Source organism: Rhipicephalus microplus, chromosome 2, assembly GCF_043290135.1.
Source record: "Rhipicephalus microplus isolate Deutch F79 chromosome 2, USDA_Rmic, whole genome shotgun sequence".
NCBI classification, from domain to species: domain Eukaryota; kingdom Metazoa; phylum Arthropoda; class Arachnida; order Ixodida; family Ixodidae; genus Rhipicephalus; species Rhipicephalus microplus.
In genome coordinates this window covers 221,950,543-221,967,562 of record NC_134701.1, presented here as the reverse complement: position 1 = coordinate 221,967,562, position 17,020 = coordinate 221,950,543, and the positions used below count along the sequence as shown (strand labels likewise).

Genomic DNA, 17,020 nt, shown 5'->3' with positions numbered 1-17,020 from the left:
AGTGGCCACTGCTGTTGCCCCCCTTCCCCCTTCATCTCCCGGTTTGAGGAAGATTGGCGAAGGCGCATGAAAACGGGTATGCCGCTGATTTCGCGTATGCTTTCGACACCAGAGCGTGTAGGCATGGGCCACATTGAGAGAGTTGGAGAAGGAGGATGGGATAGAGGACAGCGCGGAATCGAGAACTGGAATGGTGCGAAGGAAAGGGTTGCGGTGGAGGAAACGAATATATTCAAAGAGCTATACACAGTGCGAGGCGAGTCGGAGCAAAAATAAAGAAAGTTAAGGAGGAATCCAAACGCGAACAACGAAAGAAAATGCAAGAAAGGACGATGACACCTGAAGAAATGAATGGGAAAGTCCGCAAAGCGTAGATCTGTGGTTCATTGACAAAAAAAGTAAATACAAAAGGACAACTCAAGAAAAAGTCCCTATAGAAAGAAGCACAAACGCAGCCCGCACCGGAAATTGCCATGCCATTCAAAGGGCTCGCGAAAGGTCTGTGGCTTAGCGGCGGGTCCCACTCGAGGAGCCGGCTTTTGGCTTGGCCCAGCTCTCTCGCTATATCGGGCAACTTTTTAAGGCGTTGGAAAGAGAGATAGGAGGAGGAGGGTGACTGCTGAAATTGAAACGTGTGAGCGCTAACAGAACAGAGCTTGCGTGCCGTCGCCACTCTCGCTTGTCTTCCTCACTGGTTCATACTTTTTTTCTATCTCTATAAAAAGGATTTCTGTCTCTTGCCTCTAGATTATGTATTTCCATCTACGGACGGAAATTGGATAGAACTTAATGCGAAGGTATCTCGCTTCTCCTCTCGCCTTTCTTCGATACGTGGAAACAAGTATAAGCTTTAGCATCGCTGTACCCCATGAAAAAAATTTTACGACAATTGAATTTTGATAGTTGGATACAATCTTGTGAAAAGACAACTAGCATGCACGCGTTTCAATGTTCCGGTAGTTAAGAAATCTACACATCGAGGGGAAATACTTGAGGATACACTTTTTATTCATTTACCGCAGTTTAATTCGCTACATGCTCTGGTACGTTACCTTATCAGCTCGGAGTGAGCAGCAAGTTCTGGCGGTTGAAACATCAGGGGCAAACTTTTATAATCATCCGCTGCGTATAATTTGCTTATGACAATTACAGAAAAATAAATGAACTATATTGATCCGCGCATAACCGACGAGTCGATCACACACGTATAACTTGTCCTCACACTGCTTATGCTCTACACTTGTTTTTCTGCTCTCTCCCTGTGGTTCTTATGGAAAATTACCCGCAATATGATCAGGATTCATTCACCTTCGTCTAGTGCGATAACGATTTCACGTTAAAGTACAAATAGGTATATAACTTTTTTTTCTTCTTTCAAGCATTACTTTACAACGAAGGGTTATCTTGCTAACGTACGAGCACTTAACCTTTACTCAGAAATTTGCTTACGTCGTGGTTTTCAGAAATCAGGAGCAGGAGAAACACGTACGTGTGCAAGGAGGAACATGGAGAGACACGGTTGCGCTCGTCCGTGTCTGTGCTGTCCCTGTTTTCTTTGTGCGCAACCGTGTACGGAGATCTTTTTCTGCTTGCTGGACCACGACGTAAGCAAATTTCTGAGTGTGTTTTCTTTGTGTGTTTTAACTTCCAAGCATCAACCGAATTTCCCAGCAGCGATTCTTATAGAACATTTTGAGACGCCAAGCAAGTAATTTATATTCACTATTGAACCATATCATTAAAGGTATTACCAACAATAAAGCTGTTACGAACCAACTGAACCATATCGCGTGCTCTGACAAGCAAATCTTAACAACGAAGCGTATCCGTGACGCAATCAGTTTCTTGCTAGCACACGCTACGACGCGTTCCAGGAAAAGAAACACTACGTTTAGAATGCGCGTCAATTAGGATTGTCTAGATGGTAAAGTAATTACACGGCTGGCGAAGAGCGTGCACAGAGTGCACTCCAGTTGTGGCGTTGAGCAATGCGTCCGCTTACGCAACGCTGGTACAGCATTTTCTATGAAATTAAAGCAGGCTATGCCTCGTAAATGTATCGCCGTAGTGTTGAAATCTTTAACATGACGTTAGCGTGAAAGGGAGCCTGACTAGATTTTGGCAGCCACGTGAAAGTTATCTACGAACGCAACAGTGCAAGAAACTCTTAGCCCTGAGCATACAAGCGCTCCCAGTACATTTCTACACTCATTACTCCTCTTAATTCCATGTCATTGAAACCAGCCCTGAAAACAACTTTTCAGTTCAATTAGGGAGCTTCTCATTTGTATTTCATTTCGCCATCGCTTCAGTCGTCGTGTCAGAACATTTTAAGCTATGCTCAGTGCGCCTTCGTCGAAATGCATTTTGCCCTCAGAAGCACACGGACCGCGCGAAATGCCTCTGAATCTCTAAGATAACGCAAGGCACAAAAGAAATAACGAAAAACACGGCAGCGAAGTTCTTGCGTTTGCCATTTTCCATTCGTGACGCGATGCTGCGTACGGCAGCGGCGTCGAGAGAGATGCCTTCGAGTGCCATGCCGCCGCAGCGGAATACATTTGTCAGCCACCCTAATTATCGGCCAAAACAATGCCCTCCCGCCCGAATACGCCGGACGTCTCTCCCTTCCACCCCTCATTGCTTTCACGAGTGCGCGTCGGCGTGGACACGATTGAGGGTTGTACGCGAAACGATGCGCCGCGTATACGGCTTGCCAAGAGTCGGCAAAACCGAAGCGGCGCTCAGTGCCGCTCGACCAATGCTGGGACGTCTTTGCTTCCTATATTAATCTTTGTGCAGACCTTTGTGTCAGTTTGTGCGTGTGTACGCGTCCGAGCTTTCGAAGTGGTAGCCGCGTACGTCTCTTTCTCCGGTGGTTCTTTCCTTCCGTTCTCTGCTGTTCCCTTGGTGTTACACAACGCGAAAGCCACTTGCAGCTCGCCGCGTGAGGGACGCGACTTGTGCAGTTGAGATAACGATTCCTCAGTTCTTGCGGAGCAAGATGTCATTGCTGTGCGATGAGACTGCTTTTCTCTTTTCCTCTACAGTCCCCTCTATCAACGCTTCTCCCTAATTTGCCCTGCTTATCATGGCTCCTTTACGTGCATATCAACCTTTTTTCTTCGTTTGTTCATTCTTTTTATACCTCTTATTCTATTCAGACGCCTTCGGTGACACTGGAAGCTTGCCAGTCACATCGGGGTACGCGCGTCGTACTTCGTCGTGAGAGATGCGTTCGTCGCGACGTGCCAGCAGTCGGGAAGGCGAGGAGGAAGGCGACGATGAAATTGAAACCCGGGGCTCCGTTGGGCGTGGCGGCATCCGAAGGTCGTTAATCAGCCGAGTCGGGACATGTTTCTTAATCAGCCCCATTAGTGTTGCGCGCCCGACGTGAGCCGAAGAGGAATTCTCGATCCCGGCGGCGTCCAATTGCAGCGGCTGATGCTGCGCGCAGCGATATAAAGCAGGGAAGGGCAAGGGTAAGTGGCAACAAGGTTTGTGTATCCATGCGCGTGCCTTGGCGTACGCGCTCGTGCTCCGTTGAGCAAACGTGGTGCAGAGGGTGTGCCGATACGAAGCATCTGACGCAAGGGCGCGTTTAGTATCTTGCCAGTCAGGAACAACAGGCTTGCCGTGCGCGCTTGCATTCGAGGCTGTTGCTGTGTGGAGAAGGCCAAACCTCGCCTAATGCTACGGAGGCCGTTATTGAGGTTCGTGTTCGAGGCTCGCAAAAGAAAGGTCTGAGTGTAATGCGATTCCTCATTTCGTGTGAGTGCATTCCAAGCACTTTTGCGCAATGCAGAGAATAAGCGTGATCCTTTGATGGCGTGTTCTGCGGTTATCGTTATAAAAGCCATTAGTGGATGTCACAGTTGTTATTTTTGTTATTAGTAGTTTTACTTTGACGATTTCATGCGTTAAGCGCTATCTCGGCTAAAAAGAACGAATCGCCTACTGCTGCTAGCTGGAGTTGCACACAGAGAGAAAAAGCCAACGGCGCTTCGAGAAGAAAAGTTTATGTTGTGCTTGATCAATCACTTGTTTGGGCTGTTTGTTCATTGTCAAAATGTTGCAATTGATGCCTTACATAACTAAACGAAGACCGCACGCATTTTCTTACAGAGTTTATTAGGTGTCTTCTTTAAATACGCATACAAGCATGCACGTAAACACACACACACACACACACACACACACACACACACACACACACACACACACACACACACACACACACACACACACACACACACACACACACACACACACACACACACACACACACACACACACACACACACACACACACACACACACGAACTCTACTCACTACTAGCGGAGTGCTCACTCGGACTTTAGACTCACCACTGCCGCCCCCAGTCCACATCGCTCTGGCTCTACGATTCGCTTAAGTGATTTGTGATTTGTTTACCAGAGAATGTGCTAGCCTTCACACATTACAACTATAGTATTCAGTGCACTTTAGGTGCACGTCAAAGAAACAGAGGAGGCTGAAATTTCTGAAAGCATACACTGCACCGTCTCTCGTATTCATAGCATAGTTTTGGGACGTTGAACTTCACCGAGTATTATACGGTGCACTTATTGCTAATTTCTCAAAGAGCAAGTACAGCGTATACAATTAAGTCAAAGCGAATGAAGCAGGAGTTCGTTACAAACACTACTGAGATTTTATCGACTCTACAATGAGATTGACATGATAAGCTCGGGAAAGAATAAAATAACTACAGTGTATGTTAGCGTCTCATAAAACTTTTTTTTTAAAAAGTGAGTAAAGTGTTTATAGAGTTTGGCTTGGAAAAGTTGACTGCCTTTCAGTGTCATTGCATGAAATGTTTGTGAACATGGTCTAAAAATTGCCACCAAAGGCTTCTGCTGCTCAAAAAAAAAACTTATTTTTATAGATCCGTGTTTGAAATAGTCTATTTATTTTGCGAAAAAAATAGTGCGCACGTGTTGAAGCCACGAGAAAGTGGAAATTCGCAAAAAATACTAGCGGGTTATATGAAATGCAAGAACTATGAAAGGCTATTTATTAGAGAGATCTGTGCGTTATTGGCTTGACCGGCTTCTCTAATAACATCTGAGACATCGGGCTGGGCTTGCGTTTATCTGCTCTCGGCTAATGTGTTTGCCGAAGAACTGCATTCTGTGAATATCGCTGTGCTAGGTTAGAGCCCCTGTTTTTCAGTATACGTACCTGCACTGCTCAGAGGTGGGCTCTCTCCAACTCTGTAGCAGCGCGCACGCTACCACAGGGTCAGAAACTTCATTTTGGCTAGAGTTACAAATTACATTTCACCCTAAGGATACGAAACCAGCAAACTTCGATAAAAAAATAGAAGGAGAGAAAGAGAGGACACTTCTTCGTAAAATTGAAAAGAAGCATAAGAAAGCAAATAAAAAATAGGAGAGTGGAGACGACACTCATCACTACCCAGCCACGGCGTGCGTAATTAAACCACTTATTAGAAACCTTGTTGTCCCTCGTCTCTCTTGGACGGGAGAAGATAAAACCTGCCAACAATGAAAGCAATTAAGCGCTGGCTTCAAGCCGCGGGTGGGCCAGCACATGAGGTGTGGGAGGGTAGGGGGGGGGAATAAGCGTTCGCTCAATGAGAAAGAATACGCTTTGGTAAAGCGCGCACACTAATAAGAAAGCATTTTTTACTTAGTGTGCGATGGTTTCAGTGGATATAGCGCCCCTTCTATAATGAAAAGAACTCGCCCACCCGTGCGGTCAATATATTATGAAAACGCCTAAAACATTTCAGTGTGGACGAGAGCTAGGTGAGTCCGAAGTTGTTTGGAGTTCTTCCGTCCCCAAAGAAAACAATAGAAAAAGAGAACAGATAAATTATTTGTTTTGAAAAGATAAAGGAGAGATAACAATCCTTTTTTCTTGCTTCCGACTGGACTGCCGCTGTGTCTACGCGCATGCTTTTGTCATGCACGGCATATCCTCTCGGTAATGTACAGGGCAATGCATTGAATATATAAATACCTCGAACCTTAGATTTTCGTTGATGCTGAAAAATTCCGTTCACTAACTTGTTATGTACCTACAGAATTGTTCTGTATGCTATCGCAATAATTGATTTGTTTTTTTCTTGCGGAACTCTTGCACATTAGATAATTTGTTATGCTTTTTAATACATTTCCACTCGAATCACACGGAAACATATCAAGTTATTCGAAGTTATTGACATGCAATATGTATAGGCAGGGTAGGGCTGGTATCAAAACAGCAGCAGTGTGAAAGTAGGCACGTGAAACAGAAGTGAGCGTTGCAAGTGTCAGAAAGGGAGGAGAGGAGAAAGAGTTGAAGAGAAGGACGAAAGAAATCCCAGGAATACCTATAAACAAAGTTTCCCTCCTTTGTTTTTTATGGCCATTCTACACTGCTTCACAGAATATAACGATGATGTTCGGATTCAGTCAGCGAAATTCAGTGGAGCCTAGTAATCAGCTTTTAAAAAGCTGATGGGCTGCTACATTTGCTTCCCTGGGAAATCAGACAAGCACTTAAAAACTACTAACCAAATAACGCGTTAAGTCAACGATGTTATTTATAAGGACAGCAAATAATTTAAACTAAAAATACAGAAACCTCCATAATCAGATTGTATTACATCATCGTGAGTGTTTGCCCTTGTCGTTTTCTGTTGGCTGTCACCTACGTAATTTTTAGTTCACAGCTATGCATAGTTACTCACTTGCAGAACGTCGATTCGTAATAATATATGCTTGGGTTTAACGTCGCAAAACCACCTTATGATTATGGGATACACCACAGCGAAGGGGTCAGGAAATACATCGACTACCTGGGGTCCTTTAATGTGCACCTATATTTAAGCACACGGAAATCAAGCGAATTCGCCTCAATCGAAAATGTGGCCGCCAAGGCCGGTAATCGATCCCGTGACCGACTGCTGAGCAGTCGAGCAATATTACCACTAGACCACCACGGGAGGTATCATCAGTTCCTAAAGTGCTTTGTAGCTAAGCTCATATTTTCAGAAAGAGGCCTGAAAACGGGCATGTTGGTATGACATCATTGCCGGATTGACTAAGAAGAAATACCCTGTACAAATGTAACCCGGACAATTTTCACCATGGTTAGAGCTGATTCGAATTGGATTCCTTCATCGTGATCAAGGATGGTCGTTGCTGCATGGTCGAACCTATTCTAGATCAATTCTGGAGCAAAGAGGACAAGAACAACAAGAAAAAGGCAGGGAGGTTAACCAGGCACATGCTCGGCTTGCTAACCTACGCTGTGGGAATGGAAAGGGGCAGTATAGAGATGAGAGAAAGAGAGGAAAGAGATGAGAAAGAGACAAAAAAAGGAATTTTCAGTCAATGGGCTGACGCGTAAGCAGCGGCGGCACTACACAAAAGTTAAAGGTGTTCACATAGGCCTGTGGTCCTCAAAAAGCACAAGACGGCTTTGACTGCCTTTTAAGCCGACGAAAGACGAGAACGGTGCTCCAGTAGCATCTGCATAGAGAGTGGCCGATCGTCCGATTGTCGCAATGCGCCAGAAAGCTTTTGTCTTTCAGAAGCAAATCGAGGGTAATGGCATAGCAGATGGTCGATGACTTCTTCGGTGCCGCAGACGTCACATTCCGCATTGTCGATCAATCCAATGAGGGTTGTATATGCTTTTGTCAAGGCAACCCCCCGACCAAAGGCGACAAAGAAGCAAAGCGTCACGTCTGTGAAATCGCAATCTGACAGTTAAATCTTCATGCGCCGATCACGATCGCATTGATCTCGATCGGGCTGATCGCGATTAAAAGTGCCCGTGTAGATGGGCGCTTATCGCGATCTAAATTGCCTGTTTGACATAGGTACTAGTACTCTTGCGTCGTTTATATATATTACTTTTTGGAATAATGATTGTTTTTGTTATCTGTTTATTAATAAAAACGTACATTTGTTTAAATTGTTTCATGCGTATCATGAACTGTTGCTGACAGCAATGTGTCATGTTCTTTTTGTTTTTCTTGGTGCTTCCGCTTTCTGTTTATTTTTATATTTTTATATATATTCGAAACCCTGTTCAACAGTGCTTGGCTGCTAGGCCATTTTCAGGTTGTTAATCTCCCTTTCGCCCTATCATCCCTTGACATGCAACATTTTAATATGTAACATGTTGAAAAAGAACAACAATAATATTTATTACAATTAATGTTAAAATTCAAGCGATTCCTCGATAGTGCTCAGCAAGCTAAACTTCTTGAGTACTTTCATTCAAACAATAGCTTGAGCTGAAAAGCAGCTTAATAACTGGAAACCTACGTCCTGCATCGTCTTCACGTAAGGACTCACGTATACGATACCAGAAACATCGAGAGGGTTATAGCACCTAAACGTGGAAACGCAAGCAATCGTACACGTCATTATCTCTGACGATATACAACCCGAGACAGCGTAACCAACAAGCTTGATATTACAGCCACAGAATAATATTCGTTAACGAACCGTCATCAACCATGTGTGGTGTAAGTAATTACCATGATTCCACGTGTTTCAATAAGGAGCTGTGTTTGCTTCCACACCGGTCTCGAAATTGTGTAAGTACATACCGGCCAGATCCTATTTGTCGTGCCGGAAAAGCGAAGCTAAGCAAACAGAACTGCTCTGTTTCTCACCACGAATATTAATGACAACCCAATCACCGACAACGGAAAAAGTTCAGCCTGCCGCATGCATCGAATCTCACCGCGTATCATCCTCAACTCAATTATTGAGGGAACCGCAAAGATACAAATTCAAGCGGACATACTTCGATTGTCTTCTCGTCGGAACTAAAATCGCGTGCATACATTACAACACAGTGCGGCACGATTGTGGGGATGACGAGCGTTGCATCGTCAGCCAGCTCGCATTACGGTGCTCTTCTTCGATGATTAGATACATAAAACTCCCGCCGGGCGAATAAACGACGAAGAATGCGTGTACAAACGAGTAATTCTCATGGAAATAAAGCGCCGTAGGCTCGCGGAGTCCATCAAGCACCCCTCCTCCCCCCTGAACCCTCTCGTCATCGTCGTGGCGTCTTGGGCGCACGTATAGCCTAGACTCTCTCCCCACTCTCTGCCTCCTCTCATTCCTGCATTTCCCATGACTGCATTTCACCCCCTCCTTCATTTTTTCCCCTAAGTACCGGCGCGATTGTGTCATCTATCAAGCGCTACGAAAGCCGCTGCGGCGCTCGGCACCATTCTTATCGAACGGCGTCAAAAGGCTCCGCACAGTTTCTCCGGGTTGACACGTCTCAAGAACGTCCGCGATGGCGGCCTTCTCCTCCCGCCGGCGAAGCCGATATTCGAGTGGCGCGTATAGCCTGGCTGGCAGGCTCAGGCCCTGAACGGCTCTGGTTCAGACTGTGGAGGCAGTGAAGGGTACAAAAAAAAAAGGAGAGCAGACGCTGCCATGCGGCATAGCTATAGAAATAAATGGCTTGATTATACAGCTGCGATCGAGGGACTCCTCGTTGGAAAAAGGAATTGTCGCAGAGACATCTTTTAGGATAGTTCCTCGTGGCCCTATATCACCAATGATTTTTATACAAGCTCGGTCCCGGCATCTATGTGTTTTGTTTTTCTTTGATATCTGTTTGATCCGATGCTAATATGCCATAAAATTGTGCGTGACAACTTCGTATCTCCGTTCTAGTGGTCCCGCGCGGGGAACGGTGGTTGGGTGGTGTCATGCATATACGAAGCTTGAACGCACTTTACGCATGAAAACTTTTCTTCGGTGAAATGATTCTCTCTCTCCCTTGGGTAAATAAGAATGTGCAGTGCACGTTAGGGTGTAATCTTCTCGTAGTGATTGCCAATACTGCGTATCTCGTGCTTGTGTGCATTCGGCAGTTGTGGCTTTCTGATTGACTTCTGAGGTTTACAACAACACATGTCCGGCTATGTATATGTTCCTTTGCAAAGTGTAGAAGCGTTTGACTTAGAAACATCCTTTCGCGTGTGGAAACAGTGACTCTTTCAAACTTGCTTTTACTAGACCACTTATCAATGTGAGATTTTCTTATATATCGTAGAATAGAAAAAAAGAGAAAAAAAACGGCCCCATAACTGCATGGTAATCTGCAAATGTTGTCGAAAGACGATAGTCTTGCGTCTGGAGAGATTGAACAAAACGTCTATTTGATGTTCTGCGAAGGAAAATCGGTGAATGGTATTCTGGAGGCGCTGCGTTACAGTGCCTCGAGCGTGCCGCGGAGGCGAACAAGCACACCAAATCACGTCACACGTGAGACATGAGCGCTATCTGGCAGTTCTCTTGGAAAACGAAACGCGCTGCTCTGAGACGGGTGCGTGCCCATCTCAGAGGTGATAAGGTGTAGAAAGCAAGGCGACGAGTCGGTGCCACCACCGTGTCGTCTTAGCAAAGCGTTGGAAACACTTTCCTTTTTCGTGCAAGCGTTGAGTGATTAGCGGCGCGTGATAAACGCGACGGTCCTTAGAATAACTTATGTATGCCTTCTCTAGTAAAAGACGCACATACAGAATATATACGTGTTGTCATGGTGCCTCAGATACGCGCAATAATTGCTTTTTAATTGACAATCGCACTGGTATGAACGCTAGGTCTTGAGAAATATTGGTGGGCGCTGCAGATGGGGTTGGCCGTTTGGGATATCCGCTGATGCCAATTGAAAAACCTGGTACCGTTAAGGATAGACAAACATACAAATGGGCAGACAGACAGACAGACCAAAATGTTTGCGTCGAAGGTCCCCAAGCAAGACTATATCGTCAATAAAGAGAATTACAGCGACAATTTACCGGTGTCAGTTATCATTGTCGGTGAGTAATCAAATAACGTGAGCTCGACGAGATGCCAAGGGCTTTGGTAAAACACGAAAAGTGTATTTTACGTGCCGGGGTGGACATGGGAGAGTTCTAAAGGCGTTATATTATGACTGATCTAATATAGTGGGTGTCCATGCGGTAGCACGTAGAGTTTCAGGCTGTGGGACTACATGTCCATAGTTAAAATCCTGCCATTGGTACGTTGTTAAAGTTTTGTTAGTATTTATGTTTATCCTGCGTATATGTGCGTGGTGCTGATATTATATTGAGTGTTTGCGTCTACGTTGGCAATGTCACACTGAAATATAGATCGCACACACCAGCACAAACACTTCTTCTGGCTCTACAAACGCTCTCGGCCGGTAAACACGTTATTTAGGGTCGAAGAACTATTTATGTATTGAAAGAGTTGTATTGAAAGAGTTGTAAAACGCATACTGGTTTTATAAAGGTGACTAAACTAGCTTTTTTAGAGAGAAATCATGTGTAACTATACGAGCCATGATTTTGTATAAGGGCACCATTTTTTTCACATTTGCACACACAAAAAAAAGAATTACACAAAAATTTCACAAATCTGCATCTGTGCATCATGATCAAACGTCCGAGACAAATATTCAACTCTATCTATTTCAGCATATCAAGTGGGTTACTCGTTGCATGTGAAGTGAAACCTTATACGTGAAATTTCTAAATTTTCACCAAGATCTAACATCTACACATCTGACATTGCTACATAAGAAACGCTAATTTATTTTAGCAACCAAATAAATAACTGGATCTGCTTTCAGATAACAGCTGTTGTAACGCGAAAGTAAAAAGAAGAAAAAAACAAGACGCAGTGAGAGTGTTCTTGAAGAATTTTCGTATGGCCATCTTGAAGTAGCTTCTGTCGGTAATGAATGCGCATGACTGGCGCTTAACGCTATGGTCAGCGAGTTGTAGTCCCAGAAATGATGAAGGTAGCATAAAACAGTGCACAGCACGCTGCTGCCTGATCTCGCATGCTGTAGTCACTGCAGCAACATCATAAGATATAGGCGAAGCTGATATATCTTTAGCAGAGCTCACTGAAAAGCTTTGCCAAAAAGCAGAGACACATTCGTGCTGAAAAAAAAAACATCAGGTAGGCTAGGGGTTTGTTTTATAATAATAATAATAATAATAATAATAATAATAATAATAATAATAATAATAATAATAATAATAATAATAATAATAATAATAATAATAATAATAATAATAATAATAATAATAATAATAATAATAATATAATAATAATAATAATAATAATAATAATAATAATAATATTAATAATAATATTAATAATAATAATAATAATAAAACAATAATAATAATGTTTACCTCACATCAATAGTTTAATAAGGCCAGCTGCAGGTAAAAGATGCTCTCAAAAGAGGAAGCTAGACAAAGGTCCACAGCCGCCTTTTAGCACGACAGCAATGGCAAACAGTAATATAAACTAAAAAAACAAACACGACAAATCAAGTTCAAATCGCCCCCCCCCCCCTCCCCACTAAATAGCAACGTAATAACAATATAGCAACTGCAAAGAAGTATATCACACAATTGGGTCTGTGTACAGAGTAAGAAATCTTGATGATTGATTTGTGGGGTTTAACGTCCCAAAACCACCATTTGATTATGAGAGACGCCGTAGTGGAGGGCTCCGGAAATTTTGACCACCTGGGGTTCTTTAACGTGCACCCAAATCTGAGTACACGGGCCTACAACATTTCCGCCTTCATCGGAAATGCAGCCCAGAGTAAGAAATCTATGGCAGCTTTTACATATTTATTAAGTAACGTAGTAACTATGTAGGTAAACTTATCTCCGGAGTAGTTTATTTTCGACGTTTTCTTTTCCATGTTTCTCGATTTCGTGTATCAAACAATGTAGTATTTGGCTGCAGCTTTGAGAGGTCGTACAAAAAATGACGACTTTCAATTCGCGCCTGATCGCCAATTCTAACTTAAAATCGTATAGGCGATGGACGGGTAGTGGGTGTAATACTAGCACAGGCAAAAAAAAAAGATAAAATGAAGAACAAAATAAAAAAGAAGCAAGCATGAATGAAAAAAAGAAGATAAGGAAAAAGAGAAGGAAAGAAGGAACGAAAATTATTAGATAAGGGGAGGTAACACACATCAGAATCTGTAAGCGACGTGGTGGAGCTGCGCGTATGTCTTAAGCCAATGCGCTAAACTGCGTGTGAAGCGTCACCGGGCTACCCACCCACCATAGAGTAGCCGCTGATACGAGTAGGCTGTTTCTTACCAATCACAGACTAGAATCGCATCAGTTCGAGCCGTTAAAAGCCAGAACACTTCCTTATGAAATATTCACAGTTTCCTCTAGTGAGTAGAAATTTTATACGCTCGACGGCTTGAACCAATTTATTTGAGTCGGGTAGAGAGTATCGTAAATGCCAAAAAATAGTGTTCATTTTACAACGCATTCTGCGTCAAAGATGGTCCAATTTTGAGTGAACCAGCCTTCTGTAAATTTATTTCCATTGAGGTAGGAGCAAAGCACAAGAATACTTGGCAATTAAGTATATGTGGTTAACACTAATATTTAGTCGACGTGCGTATACCCAGGGATGTTATCGAGGATGATGGTGGGACCACAATATTTACGCTTTGTAAGCGCAGCTGGATATGAAGCATGGCACGAGTACTTGTGAGAAACGTGTTCTAACATATGTATTATTGAAGAGAGCTAACTGGTGCTTACCCTTCTTCATTGCAGTTTTGTCGCAACCATTCGAAGTCCGTGCTTACGACGAGTTCGTGACACGGGGAAACGCAGCACTGTTCCGATGCCACCTGCCGTCGTTCGCAAAAGATGTGTTGGCCATCACCGCCTGGCTCAGGGACGACGGTCTGCTCATTCACTCGACCCTCGCTGAAGGTAAGTGCTGAGCGAAATGGCCCTGCAATGATGACCATTCAAGATGACTGATTACAATTACGGCGCTTTACAATGTTCAAGTATTAATCAACTTCCAGGGTTTTACGGGTTTGGACAGCTACATGGTTATCAGTAATAATGCTGCGGGGGACTCTGGTGTGATTCTACGTTTGGTTCTTTACCAATACCTAGATATTATCTTTTCATTTACTAGTGTACCCTCGAGACCAAGACGTGGTTAAAGAGGGAGTGGGCACAATATAAACATGAAAAGAGTAATACCAACAGTTGAGAAAATACGAGTGTGTATCGTTAAAGAATAAGAAAAAAAATAGCGTATTTACATGACGAAGTGTCACAAGACTGCAGACATGCACAGAGCTTGGGCCTTAGTAGTGCACGTGCGCTCTTGGCTTCCACCCTGATAGAAATTCTACCGTGATGCTGGAAATCGAATCAATGCTTGGAGCTTATCATCAAGACGCTGTACTTATGCGAGTATATATTTAATATTTTTAACAATTTTATTATCAACTCTCTATATTATTATTATTATTATTATTATTATTATTATTATTATTATTATTATTATTATTATTATTATTATTATTATTATTATTATTATTATTATTATTATTATTATTATTATTTAGTGAGCTATGCGGGTATATTAATAAAATAATTGGAATGCATTCAATTGAGCTGCCCATGGGAATCTACATTTTAGTTACGTAGTGACTGGGCTGTATAGCAAGCGAAGCAACCGTAGAGCTACTTTTTGACCGACTTTCTAAATTCTAGAACTCGTGTTCATCAGTCTGTGTGTCTGGTTTCACATGCGCTGCAGCAATAGTGGTCCTAAATAAACACTTGCTTGCACCAGGCGGGACGTACATATAATTTAGGACACATGCCTTATGATCGTTTTGCGTGGCTGCTGTAGTTGCAAACTAAGGCACAGGTTGAGTTGAGATTTTACTAGAACAACTCAACAATGGAAAACTGGCAGTACAGATGGTAGTTACAAATATGAACATTCGCAAGTAATCAATGCAAATTTCCTGACAAGTGCCGTTTGTCAGTGGCAACGATAATGAGGAATTGAAATAACTTGTGGTAATGAATGTTAGATCAGCGATGCAGACTAGGACTGACGAACTACGGTGGCTGCATTTTCGATGGAGGCGAAATCGCTGTAGACCCATCTACTCAAATTTGGGTGCACTCTAAAGAATCCCGAGTGGTCGAAATTTCTGGCGTCCTCCACTGCGGTGTCTCTCATAATCACATGGTGGTTTCGAAACGTCGAACTCCGCATATCAATTAGGCCTTACGAAGGTAAAACACACAGGGCTGACATTAAACAACGTTCAATAGCGAAGCGATTTACATACTATATACTTTTTGTTATATAGGCATGCGCAGAAGAAAGTACAGTAATCAACCGCATCGACGCCTATACATTATTAAAAATTGTTGTCACGTGTTGATTGAGCAATAACGGAGTAAAAATATAACTTTGAGTTATTAAAAAGAGCAGTAATTAATGTGTGTGCTCTAAGACTGGGAGGTATTAAGGATGTGCCGTTCACACTAAACGCGAGTAATCACTGAAGCTAATCAGAAGTTTGAAAGCTTGAGTGTAAGTTTCCCTTTAGTTACACTATTAGCGGAAAACATAACGTAGTGTATAGTAATCAATTTTGAGTTATTACTGGCTGCTTTGCTCAGTCAATACGTGACGGAATTTTTGGTTGATGTACAGCCCTCGAAGCGATTGATAACTGCACCATTTTCTACGCATGCCTGTATTCCGCACATACGCATGTATGCATGCATTGCTTCGTTAATAAATGTTGTCGAAAGCCATCGCTGTGTGTGTTAGCTTCGCCAATCGATACCTGTAGCGTGGATCTTATATTCATCATGTACTACGAACATGCCCAGAGAGAGAAACACAGGTATCTTGTACTCTTCATATTTTCGGTGGTGCAAACATAAGTAATTTGCACGACATCGTCGTTTTTTGCGATGTAAAGACAAACACGTGACATACAAAAGGATGACAGCACCTTGTTTTCTCGTCTCTCGCCTGTTTATCATTTTGGATCTGAAACGAAGATGCCAGCAGGTGTTCATTAGTTCGCCCAGCAACAAGTTTTATCGGTTATATAGCTATCAACAGCGCCTAAAGATGCCCGAGTAAATGTTCAAGTTGCAAAGAGCAACGCTGTCCGTGAGGAATGCAGGCGGTGCCTGTAGCAGTGGCACAGAGCCACTCAGGTACAGTTCCCCTCCTTCCGGTATGAACTTCGGCTTCAACAGTCGTTGCTTCATTGCAGGGCAGACGAGAGGGCGTTCGGTCGGTCAGCACGTGGTGTCGTTGCCCCGTGGTGTCGTGTAAGAGAAAAGAGGGAGTGCGAGAAAGGGCGTGGGGTTGAAGAGGATGCGAGGAGGGAGTCCCCATTCAGGCCTCTGCATGTGCGAACCAGCTTTGCTGTCTCCGAGCGAGAGAAACAATGGAACGCGGCTAATGCGAGTGGTACTCGCTGGACGGGCTGCCGAGATACGGACGGCCCTCATGCCCCGCTGCCGGCGTCGTCGGCGCGGGAATGTGGTGGTTCTCGCAACAATGCGTGGAACCCGAAGGTTGCCGCGAAAGAAGAGGACAGGAGTGGAGGAGGGGGAGAATGAATATCGAGAACGGCGGGACAAAAGGGGCCCCGCTCGCGGAAGATACGCAGAGAACGTTGACAGCGCCCGGCGTCGGCTCCGACACCGGCCTGCGATGGCTTGAAGAGGGAAAGAGAATGGAGGAGAATGAGCGGGAATGAGAGAGGGACATGGGGAATGCTCAACGCAGCGGTATAGAGTGCTAATAACGGTGAATACACGCGCAAGTAAGAAACAACGGACTGAGAAGAAGCCCGTCTCTGGGATAGGCCTCATAAACGAGAGTGTTGTTTGCTGCGGCCGGAAAGTGGAATGCATATATGTTGAAGATACAATCAAAAACGAGAAAACACTTATGCTGTCAGTGACTCGCATACCATTTTCTCTTGCTCTTTCCCCTTTACCTTTTTTTTTGCATTTGGGATAAACAACGCGTTCTTTGAGAAAGACATCAACTGACGAATTCTTGGAGTTTGTGCGTTATAAGGGTTGCGAAGCAACACCGAGAAATAGGACGAGTTTAGTCATCTGAAAAAAAAAATCTATAA

The 17,020-nt window shown here is 43.7% G+C and overlaps 1 protein-coding gene across 5 annotated transcripts in view; it reads left to right on the top strand.

Moving 5' to 3' along the window:
• Positions 1-17,020, top strand: part of LOC119169563 (cell adhesion molecule Dscam1-like) — a 491,221-nt gene that overhangs the window by 229,264 nt on the left and 244,937 nt on the right. For all 5 annotated transcript variants that reach the window (XR_012886621.1, XM_075876196.1, XM_075876190.1 and 2 more), the window contains exon 3: positions 13,638-13,799. Coding sequence is in view for 4 of the 5 variants with exons in the window: in XM_075876196.1 (XP_075732311.1) it covers positions 13,638-13,799 (162 nt within the window). In the remaining variant the exon portion in view is untranslated. The remainder of the gene's footprint in view (positions 1-13,637; positions 13,800-17,020) is intronic.